This window comes from Dermacentor albipictus, chromosome 1 (genome assembly GCF_038994185.2).
Source record: "Dermacentor albipictus isolate Rhodes 1998 colony chromosome 1, USDA_Dalb.pri_finalv2, whole genome shotgun sequence".
NCBI classification, from domain to species: Eukaryota; Metazoa; Arthropoda; class Arachnida; order Ixodida; family Ixodidae; genus Dermacentor; species Dermacentor albipictus.
Window position 1 is genome coordinate 308191380 of NC_091821.1, and position 12205 is coordinate 308203584.

At 47.7% G+C, this 12205-nt stretch overlaps 1 protein-coding gene across 3 annotated transcripts in view; it reads right to left on the reverse strand.

Moving 5' to 3' along the window:
- The window catches only part of LOC135907064 (diacylglycerol kinase delta), a 472455-nt gene that overhangs the window by 206835 nt on the left and 253415 nt on the right, over positions 1-12205 (reverse strand). For all 3 annotated transcript variants that reach the window (XM_070531531.1, XM_070531532.1, XM_070531533.1), the window contains exon 2: positions 2741-2788. In XM_070531531.1, coding sequence (XP_070387632.1) covers positions 2741-2788 — 48 coding nt within the window. The remainder of the gene's footprint in view (positions 1-2740; positions 2789-12205) is intronic.

Here is a 12205-nt window from a genome sequence, read left to right on the forward strand (position 1 = left end):
ATTCTTTAAACATTTGTGCGTGTGCCTCTGCGCTGTGCGAGTTGTCACCGAGAACGTATAGCAGCGCAGATTGTGCTTGTTGGCCGAGCACATTCCCAACACATTCGCCAGCACTCCGTCTAGGTCACAGAAAAGAATTTGGCCTCCATGTGAAATATGAGCACCATGTTGTACATATCCGCCAAGCTTTTCGTTTCGTTCTGTAGCGCGCTAACAGGTAACATCTAAGCGAAACGCACTCTGTAAAAACGATGTTCACTGCTTTCTCCGCCGCACCCGCCGTGGTGGCGTAGTGGCTGAGGTGTTGCGCTACTAACCCGAGTGCTTGGGATCTAATGCCGACCGCGGCGGCTGCATTTCGATAGGGCTGAAATGCAAAAACGCCCTTGTGCTGTGCGTTTGGTGCAGGTTAAAGGACCCCAGATGGTCAAAATAAATATGGAGTTTCTTACTACAGTGCGGCTCATAATCAAAGCGTGGTTTTGGCCCGTCAAACCCCAGACTTGAATTTTGTTAACGTTCCCCGCCACCTTGACCATATTTAACATGGAGGCATGCAATGCCGTTTCCTAACACTCAGCCAGGGCACTGGCCCCTTATAATGACGCCGATAGAAATGCAGGATGCGTCCAATCATCGGTTGTTTATCACTGCTTGTAGCGACGTTTGTCTTCTCAAACTGTGTGTGTGTGTGTGTGTGTGTGTGTATATATATATATATATATATATATATATATATATATATATATATATATATATATATATATATATATATATATGCAGGGTGTTTCTGCTAACTTTAGGCCGAGTATAAACTCTATGCCCTCTATGACGACGCGACTAAATGCATGTTGCTCCCTTTGGTATGTAGCGTGTCGCGCTATTTCTATATATTGCTTAATTAGCTAATTAGTCAAGGATAATTAACCAACTTCTGAAGCAAGGAAGTTAGGAAAGAAATTCCAATTAGAAAGTTGCAGAGTAGTCGGCAACACGACCGAATAAGCAGTTTCTGTCTTTCTATCTGTTAAGTATTAGTGTTTTTCAGCTTACTGCGGATGCTCGCGAAATACAAAAAGCACCACGTGACATGCCCGCCTGCGAGTCATGATTGCACTGCTCCTAAGCCTTCTGCGCACAAACGAAAACATACCATTTAACCGGTGTGACACCCGTACCTGCTTATCGCCATCATGAACCGCAGTGAGGGAAGCACGTACGTCGCTGGCGATCAATACCACAGCCAACGCCTTCGTCACTGCCCTGTCGCCTTTTAAGCGGCAATACACCCTGCTCGATGGTATGCTCGTTTGAGAGCGCTGCATGCAAGCACGGCGCGCAAGCGGGTATGTCAGGTGATATTTTTTGTATTTCTCGGGCATCCGCAGTAAGCTGAAAAACACTAACACTTAATAGATAGAAAGTTAGAAATTTCCTAATCGGACGTTTTGCAAAGTGCTCTAGAACTTTCTAATTGGAATTTTTCGCCTAACTTTGTTCATTCAGAATGGCTAATTTTCTTGACTAATTAGCTACTTAGGAAAAATACAAGAATAGCGTGACACGTACAAGATTGAGCAACATGCATTTGGTCGCATCGTCTTATGGTGCATCGGCATATTTTTAAACTCTGAGTAAAGTTAGCTGAAACACGTGTATATACGTCTATGGTTCAAGTAACGTGAAACAACACCCTGTATATATGCAATGGTGGTCAAGTGATCAGTAAAGCAACATATATGTGCAAAAGACGCACACATACATATGTGCGTGTGTTTTTCACATGTACTTCGAAACTCAATATTGCTCGTGACTCAGTGTTATTCAACAATAAGTTAACAGCATTTAGTCAACGACTTTATTGTTGGAAACTACTCAACAATGGTTCAATACTCAATACTTTTCAACAATATGTCAAGAGAATTTAGTCAACGACTTTATTGTTGAAAACTACTCAACATTAGCTCAATAATACTCAATACTATTCAACAATATATCAACAGAATATAGTCAACGACTTTATTGTTGGAAACTACTCAACAATGGCTCAATAATACTCAATACTATTCAACAATATATCAAGAGAATTTAGTCAACGACTTCATTGTTGAAAACTACTCAACAATGGCTCAATAATACTCAATACTATTCAACACTATAGCAACAGAATTTAGTCAACGACTTTTTTGTTGTGAACTGCCCAACAACTTTACTGTTGAATTAGTGCTCTGTGGTTTCAATAATTGTTGAGGTATTGTTGAAAGGCTATTGAGTCAACAGTTCGTCAACAATATGCCAACAACATTTCAACAGTCATTTTCATAAGGGAAACTCCGAACTTCACAGAAGCCTGATGATGCTCTACAGCAAAGTTGCCGACCGACCAAAGACATTATCGCAAAGTTATCGCTTTGTGATTTATAGGCTGCGAGATTGATCACTTTACAGTGTATAAGCTGCATGGAAGAAGATAGATCAGCGCCGTTTTAATCGTTCACTCAATCGCCTATCTGCTGGCTTTGCTCGATGAAGCCATGCCACGTTCCAACATCGGTATAAGCTATAGCCCACATCATTGATTGCAAAGTGTCAAAAAATATAACTGGCTCCAACTCCGGACCTAAGTGTCATATGATTCAGTTTCCGTTATGGCACGTGTTCTTTCATTCTGTGTTCTTGGCATCTCCGTTGTAAGCCTATTCGTCGACGACAAGGCAGAGAAAATCTGTCGGTCGCTTACCTGGAATGAACTTGTCTGTTTCAGTAGGCATCCCTCCTTCACGCATACCTACAAAACAGAACGAAAGGGAAGCAGGTTAGATTGAACAAATTATTCAACATGGCTGAGCCAACAGCATTCGATGGAACATATTTCCTCAGCGAGTTACAAGGCAAGTTCTCGCGAAGCCGAAAAAAAAAGAAGAAAACACGTTCCGGCTTGCATCCAGAACGCGCGCAACAAGTTATAAGAACGTAATGTTCAGACGGCTCACAAAAAATGTTCGTTAAATCCACTCACACAAATAACGCGAGATACGAAATGCTCAAGAATTGGGCAAAAAACGAGCAGTCATTTGACTTTTATCGGAGCCGACGACGTTGAATAGGACGAAAAGTCGTCTTGTACATTCCGATTATCTGTGCTACCCAAAAGCAGACATCACGGAACACGTCTCGTCGTGTAGTCAACCTCAATGAAACAAGGCGGCTGTGGAAAAGCTGTGACGCTGACTTGCCGAGAGAACACGTTGCACTGTCTACTCGAGTGCTTTTATAAGGAAAGTGTATTGTATAAGGGATCACTGATGATGCGTTGAAGCGTGCGCCATAGAAATGTGCGGTGAGCACAATTAAGAGTTTTCTAAAACTTTCTCGAAACACAATTATAACGGTGAGTTTTGAGAGCACGGAAGGCTGAGCAAGTTGGTAAGTATTCTTGATATGGAAGTACGTGCTTTTAATGCACACACACAAAAGGAACACGAATGAGAACCTCAACGCCGCACAAGGACAACACAAGCGGGGTTCGCGCCCTTGTGCACACAAACGGGATCACCACACGGATGGATAGAAAATACGGGAAAGTATAACGACCCAGAATCAGGTCTCCCATGAGGTGATTTCGAGGCTTTGCCTCGTCGCCGCCTCTCGAGCCTACTGGACTGCCCACTCTTGTGTCTCGAGGCCGGTGTTGCGCAATGCCGCGGCCCACTTCGACGCAAGAGTGTCCGGAGCTACTGCCATTTTAGCTGAAGTAACAGGACACTTCCACAACATGTGCGAGAGCGTCGCTCTAGTTGCCTGACATAACTTGCAAAGAGCACTCGGGTATTGAGCGGGAAAAATGTGCCGCAATCGCTCCGGTCTGGGGAAGGTGTGTGTCTGCAGTTGTCGCCAGACGACGGCCTGGCGACGTTTCAATTTGGGGTGAGGTGGGGGCAATATCGCCTGCCTAGCTGGTAGTGCTTGGTCATGTTGTTGTATCTGACTAAGCGTTCTTCTGTGTTTCGCACCAGGAGGTCCGAACTCGGGGAGGGGGTCTCCGACTCTGCGCGGCGGGTCCGTTCTCGCGCAGAGCGGTATGCTACCTCGTTAGGGGGGGGGGGGGGTCTCGTCGGTGGGGGTTGCGACGTGCCCTGGGAACCACATGATGGGTGTGCTATCGAAGTGCTGTCGACCAGCTTTCCGTAAGATCTGGAGAGCTTCGGAGGAAATGCACCCCCGCGCGTAGTTACGAACTGTGGATTGTGAGTCGCTATAAGAACTACCTCGCAGAGTGGGTCGGCAAGCGCGAAACGCAATCGCAACCTCTCCCGCTGTTTCTGGGTGTTCCGTGCTGACACTACACGGTTGTGTAAGGCGAGAGTTAACGTCTACGACTACCGCCGTGAACCAGTGTTCTCGTGTGTATTCTGCCGCGTCTACGAAGCGCGTAGCCCTCTTCCCACCCATCAGTGCCTTGGCACGGGCCTTGCGTCGGCCCCAGTTATGTCCGGGTTGCGTGTTTCGAGGGATAGGGGCGACGATCAGCGTGCGGCTGATGTCGGGTGGAATGGTCTGTTTCTGACCGCGTTGGACGTGGTAATTGAAGCCGAGTTTCTGCAGGATGTACCGACCCGTGGCTATCAGGGACATGCGTTCGAGTTGCGAGGATCTTTGCCAATCCACGATTTCCTCAGGCGTGTTGCATATACTCCCAGCTGTGGCAGACGAGCCGTGCTCGTATCTATAGGCTCCGGCAGGCCAGTCTTGGCCAGTCTCCGACGGCCAGTCGGGCAGTCTTGCGTATAATGGTGTTGAGTTTCTCGCTTTCGGTGACATTCCAGTTTTGGAAGACAGCCACATAAGTAATGCGACTGATTGCGGAGGAGTCTATGAGGCGCCTCCCGCTGTCTTCCTTCATGTCCGTGTGCTTGTTTGTAATGAATTTGATTAGGCGGGTAGCCGCTGTAACCTTGCCTTCGATCTTGCGGATAGCTCCTATGTTTGACCCGTCGGCTGCTATATGCATGCCGAGGAGGTGTACCTTCGGGGCTCGGAGAATACAGAAGCCATCTTGATCAACACAAACGGTGATCTTTAAGTTTCTCTCGTGTCTCTGTTTACACCTACGTTTTTTGTGACAGTGCGACCCCCTCTTTTAGCTTTTCTTTGCGAGCCTCGCCGGGTTTGGTGACAATGTGTGCTGCGGCCTGGCTGTTTTCTTGCAGAAACACCACGGATCCAACCTCAGCAGATCCAACCAATCACAGCAAAGCGCGTGCGCCGCTGGGTTCCTTGCGCCACCACCACGTGGCGCTGCTCGGCCCCGCGCATCCGCCGAGGCGATAAAAATTCATTTCTAACAAATGAATGACAAGCAAATGACAGAGGTCGCAAACACAAAGGCGAATCTAGGCGTTTCCTACAACAGTCTAGCAATATAAGGAACTTAATTGCAGACATTATGCACCAGGGAATAAGACAGACACGGGGAAAAAAGATGTTGGGTTGGAAAGCAGAAACTACATAAGTGGCAGAACAAGGAAACAAAGCAAGCTATAGAAGAGCGTAGATGTAATGAAGTGGTGGAAATTCACCAAGGACTGAAGCAAGAATGTCCTTGTTGAATATTATGATAAGGGTATAGAAAGACGACTGGAAAACAGTTAATTAGGGTTTAATTTATCACGCATGCGTAATTGACAAATGCTGCAACAGAAGGTCCCCAGACTGATGTATGCGGACGACATAGTGCTGTATACTAGCAGGCCGTGCAGGAGATTCACAGGCACTTCCGAATATGTGCGGCAACGCAGCGACAATTCTCGGCTTTCAGTTTAGCACAGAGCAATAGGGAATTATGATCTATAATGAAGAGACAAGTAATTACGTGTTATCAATTCAACAGCAGGTCATACTCACATTCAAGCAATATAAATGCCACGTCGTATAGGAAGAAAAGACTTAATAACCCACCAAGATAATGCGAAAATAAAAGGGAAGCGGAATGCAGCAATAATGAAACATGGAGCACTCTGAGGCTACATTAATTATGAGGTGGAATCTGGAAAGGAGTAATGGTGCCACCGCTAACGTTCGCAAATACTATTCTGTGCTTAATATCTAATATCGTGTCGAGGTTGGAAGTTAACGAAAGATCGGTAGGCTGGTTGGCATTTAGGAGTCCACGGTAAAACCACATATGAGGCAGCGCAGGGTGTAGGGGTTGAGGACGGACTTCGGGATGAAAACAAAACTTGGGAGTATTTATTCTACATTATATACAGAGAGGTGAGAGTCAAGTAACAGTCGTACAGTAATTACGGGCCGGCAGCAACTCGGACGCTGCGGCCCGCGGCAAGAAGTTCGAGAGAGGTCAATCAGGGAATGCTGTGGTCTCTCTGGAATGCTCCTTTTAAACCCTTCGAGGACTGGAAGTCGCGTCATGTTCGGCCAGTGGGGGAGTCCGCTCAGATGACGCCATTTTCGGCCAATGGTTGGGGCCCGTGTCGCGGTGTCACACCCGGCGGCTCTCTGCGGTCTTGCCTTGCAGACTTGCACTGCGCTTCTTCAAAGGCGGAGAAGGGGGACGATTGGGCTCAATTGTCCGAGTGCTCACCTACTCCCGGCGGTACGGCCCCGCTGTGGTGGCAAATGCCTTCTTCAAAGGCGAAGAAGGGGGGACGATTGGGCCTTCCCGGTACATCACAGCCGTCCGGTTGTCACGGCGCATTACCGCCGTCAGGCCGTCCCGGCACAATACCGCCGTCTTAGTTTGGCACCCACTTTACTTTCAACAGTGCCGGGCTATCCCCTCGCTTTCTGGAAGACAAGCAGTGAATAGTTCCCCGGCGGCACACGACCTGGGGGCCACCAACTTGTTTGCACGTGTCTTGCCTCAGGAATGTGGCAGCCCTGCTTCTGCATTCAATTAGCTGCGCTGCGATTCGATGTGGTCTGGGGAACTCGAAATAGCCTCAAGAAACGGCGCCATATCTAACAAGGGTGACACGGGTTGGGCCTCTGCTGAAGTCAGAAAAGCGCAGAGCACAATTAGTTTTGAAGAAAGACCCAGGATCATCATCATCATCATCATCATCATCATCATCATCATCATCCTGGTTACGCCCACTGCAGGGCAAACGCCTCTCCCATACTTCTCCAACAAACCCGGTCATGTACTAATTGTGGCCATGCCGTCCCTGCAAACTTCTTAATCTCATCCGCCCACCTAACTTTCTGCCGCCCCCTGGTACGCTCCCCTTCCCTTGGAATCCAGTCCGTAACCCTTAATGACCATCGGTTATCTTCCCACCTCGTTACATGTCCTGCCCATGCCCATTTCTTTTTCTTGATTTCAACTAGGATGTCATTAACTCGCGTTTGTTCCCTCACCTAATCTGCTCTTTTCTCGTCCCTCGACGTTACACCTATCATTCTTCTTTCCATAGCTCGTTGCGTCGTCCTCAATTTAAGTAGAACCCCTTTCGTAAGCCTCCAGGTTTCTGCCCCGTACGTGAGTGCTGGTAAGACGCAGCTGTTATACACTTTTCTCTTCAGGGATAATGGCAACCTGCTGTTCATGATCTGAGAATGGCTTCCAAACGCACCCCAGCCGATTCTTATTCTTCTGATTATTTCAGTCTCATGATCCGTATCCCCGGTCGCTACCTGTCCTAAGTAGATGTATTCCTTTACCACTTCCTGTGCCTCGCTACCTATCGTAAACTGCTGTTCTCTTCCAAGACTGTTAAACATTACTTTAGTTTCCTGCAGATTAATTTTTAGACACACCTTTCTGCTTTGCCTCTCCAGGTCAGTGAGCATGCATTGCAATTGGTCCCCTGAGTTACTAAGCAAGGCAATATCATCAGCGAATCGCAAGTTACTAAGGTATTCTCCATTAACTTTTATCCCCAATTCTTCCCAATGCAGGTCTCTGAATACCTCCTGTAAACACGCTGTGAATAGCATTGGAGAGATCGTATCTCCCTGCCTGACGCCTTTCTTTATTGGGATTTTGTTGTTTTCTTTATGTAGGACTATGGTGGCTGTGGAGCCGCTACAGATATTGTTGCGTGTGGAAAGACACAGATAGAAGAGACTATTTACAGGCTATTTACACTGGAGCCAGGCAGCCAGGCTGACACTCGCTCGCGCCAAGCGCACCGACCAACTTCGTCGCCGTTCTCGCGGCGGCTCGTTTCTTGAGCATCGCTTGAGCATATCGTAATACTACCCCCCGGCGGCAAAAAGCACCGCCACTGTGCTGTTAAACATCCAATAATAATAATAATATTTGGGGTTTTACGCGCCAAAACCACTTTCTGATTATGAGGCACGCCGTAGTGGAGGACTCCGGAAATTTTGACCACCTGGGGTTCTTTAACGTGCACCTAAATCTAAGCACACGGGTGTTTTCGCATTTCGCCCCCATCGAAACGCGGCCGCCGTGGCCGGGATTCGATCCCGCGACCTCGTGCTCAACAGCCCAACACCATAGCCACTGAGCAACCACGGCGGGTGTTAAACATCCAAGGCGCGTGGAGAGTTGTAGGGCATGAGTCGGGCGACGTGGACGATGTCACTGGTTGTGACAGCGGAGGACGTAGCGGGCGTGGCTAAAACGATTTCATAGGTGACATCGGTCACTTTGCGGAGCACGCGATATGGGCCTGTGTAACAAGAAAGGAGTTTTTCACATATATTAGGCCAACTTTACGCGAAGGTGACCAAAGCAACACGAGGCTGCCGGGCACAAAATGGACATCACGGTGACGGAGGTCGTAGCGTCGCTTCTGCTTGTCTTGAGACACTTGTAGACGACTGCGCGCAAGTTGGCGAGCGTGGTCAGCATGGGCGATTGCATCACGGGCATAAGCGCTAGTTGAAGCTGTGGCGGACGGACGCACAGTGTCCAGTGGTAGCGTTGGTTCGTGGCCATACAAGAGGAAAAACGGGGAAAAGCCAGCAGTTTCGAGACGGGAAGAGTTATATGCAAAGGTAATGTAAAGTAGAGCCAGGTCCCAGTCACGGTGGTCGTCGGAAACGTATTTGGATAGCATGTCCGTAAGGGTGCGGTTCAAGCGCTCAGTGAGGCCGTTCGTTTGGGGATGGTAGGAGGGGGTAAATTTGTGCCGTATTGAGCCGGCACGCATGATGTCGTCGATGACTTTGGCCAAAAACGTACGGCCACGGTCTGTTAGCAATTGACGCGGAGCACCATGCATCAAAATAATATCATGTAGGAGGAAGTCCGCAACAGCAGTTGCGCAACTGGTCGGAAGAGCACGGGTTACGGCGTAGCGGGTCGCGTAGTCCACCGCGACTGCAACCCACTTCTTTCCTGATGTAGATTCCGGAAATGGGCCGAGAAGGTCTAAGCCGACACGATGAAAGGGCTCGGCAGGAATGTCGAGCGGCTGCAGGTAACCAGCGGGGAGCTGGGAAGGCTTCTTGCGTCGTTGGCAAACTTCACAAGCGGCAACGCAACGTCGTACGGAACGGGCAAGATCAGGCCAGAAAAAACGGCGACGTACACGGTCATAGGTTCGAGATACGCCGAGATGTCCTGCCACTGGTGCGTCGTGGAGCTCTGCTATAACGGTGAAGCGGAGGTGTTCAGGTATTACAAGTAGGAACTCAGAGCTATCCGGATGAAGGTTACGATGGTACAGAGTACCGTCGCGGAGGACGAAGAGGCGTAGAGTAGCATCGGCCGGAGAGTGCTCAAAACGGTCGATGAGTGCTCTGATGTAGGCGTCACGGCGCTGCTCGTCGGCGAAATGAAGCAGCTGTGATACAGAGAATACGCAAGAAGCACTGGCAATATTAGAGGAGTCAGAGTCGTCAACAGGGTAACGCGACAAGCTGCCAGCGTCTTGGTGCAGGCGGCCACTCTTGTACACCACGGAATATGAAAATTCTTGTAGCCTCAAAGCCCATCGACCAAGCCGACCTGTAGGATCTTTTAGCGAAGAGAGCCAGCAGAGAGCATGATGGTCAATGACTACGGAAAAAGGGCGACCGTAAAGGTAAGGACGGAACTTCGCAACCGCCCAGACTACAGCAAGGCATTCTCGTTCCGTAATGGAATAGTTGCGCTCCGATGGGAGGCGTCGTGGAGAAAGCTGGAGAACAATATCTTGCAGTATCTTTACATACGGCTCGTCTACACCCTGATTCCGTAATGCCTCCATGACTGCTCAGGTTTCGACAGAATCAATCGCTTTCTCGTAATCAATGAAATCTATATATAAGGGTTGGTTATATTCCGCACATTTCTCTATCACCTGATTGATAGTGTGAATATATATGGTCTATTGTTCAGTAGCCATTACGGAATCCTGCCTGGTCCTTTGCTTGACAGAAGTCTAAGGTGTTCCTGATTCTATTTGAAATTACCTTAGTAAATACTTTGTAGGCAACGGACAGTAAGCTGATCGGTCTCTAATTTTTCAAGTCTTTGGCGTCCCCTTTCTTATGGATTAGGATTATGTTAGCGTTCTTCCAAGATTCCGGTACGCTCGAGGTCATGAGGCATTGCGAATACAGGGTGGCCAGTTTCTCTAGAACAATCTGCCCACAATCCTTAAACAAATCTGCCGTTACCTGATCCTCCCCGGCTGCTTTCCCCCGTTTGCATAACTCCTAGGGCTTTCTTTACTTCTGCCGGCGTTACCTGTGAGATTTCGAATTCCTCTAGACTATTATTTCTTCCATTATCGTCGTGGGTGCCACTCGTACTGTATAAATCTCTATAAAACTCCTCAGCCACTTGAACTATCTCATTCATATTAGTAATGATATTGCCGGCTTTGTCTCTTAACGCATACATCTGATTCTTGCCAATTCCTAGTTTCTTCTTCAATGCTTTTAGGCTTCCTCCGTTCCTGAGAGCATGTTCAATTATATCCATATTATACTTCCTTATGTCAGCTGTCTTACGCTTGTTGATTAATTTCGAAAGTTCTGCCAGTTCTATTCTAGTTGTAGGGATAGAGGCTTTCATACATTGGCGTTTCTTGATCAGATCTTTCATCTCCTGCGATAGCTTACTGGTTCCCTGTCTAACGGAGTTACCACCGACTTCTATTGCACACTACTTTATGATGCCCACAAGATTGTCGTTCATTGCTTCTACACTAAGGTCCTGTTCCTGAGTTAAAGCCGAATACCTGTTCTGTAGCTTGATCTGGAATTTCTCTATTTTTCCTCTTACCGCTAACTCATTGATCGGCTTCTTATGTACCAGTTTCTTCCGTTCCCTCCTCAGGTCTGGGCTAATTCGAGTTCTTACCATCCTATGATCACTGCAGCGCACCTTGCTGAGCACGTCCACATCTTGTATGATGCCAGGGTTAGCGCAGAGCATACTCTGCGCTAACTCCAGGAACATGGATCAAAATAAGTTGGCGGCTAAAGTGCACATGTATCTGTACGCTAAAAGCATGGACATAGAATGGAGAAAGAGGTCAAGAAAGTTGGCAACCAAGTACAGGGTAATCAAAAGTGTACATAGACAACCAAGAGTCATCAAAAAGAAAGTGAGAGAAACAAAGATTAAATTGGGTGCAAAGAATGAAAAAAAAAAAGCCAACGGGATTCACAAGAATGAAAAAGAAAGAAAGTAGAAGGGAAAACCTGTGCGATAACACGAAAGGCAGTGCCTTGCTGTTTGAGGCTCGAGCTGGTTGTCTAAGGACATACCGGAGAAAATATTCGCAACAAGATGAGCACATCCTAAGGGAATGCGAAGGTATTCACCTAGTGAGACCCGTACGTAACGTACACCTTCCAGATACGCTGGGGTTAAAATCTGGAAGCATTAACACCGGTCAGCAGTCGAGATAAGCAAGATACATTTAGAGTATTGGTGGAAAAGAAAGCAGAAAAGAAATTGATACGATCGAATCCGTTACAGGCATAGGTAGCGGTACAAGGTACGTAGAGAAGCTTTGAGGGAAGAAAAGGATTAAGGCGATGTATACAAAAACGCTTGAATGAAAAACGTGTACAGTATGCCTGGTTAAATCAAGTAGGCTATAGGTGACCATTTGTCACCACCGCGTTTCACAGGGGATGCCAATAGATCAGCCTCGTCATTGCTGCGGCAGCGGCGGCGCCAGCAGTGCGGGGAAAGAATCAGAAAGCTCGACTTGGCGGATGCACAGTAGCGGCGGTGGCGTTGCATTAACCTATCCACAATGCCTGGATAAAGCCT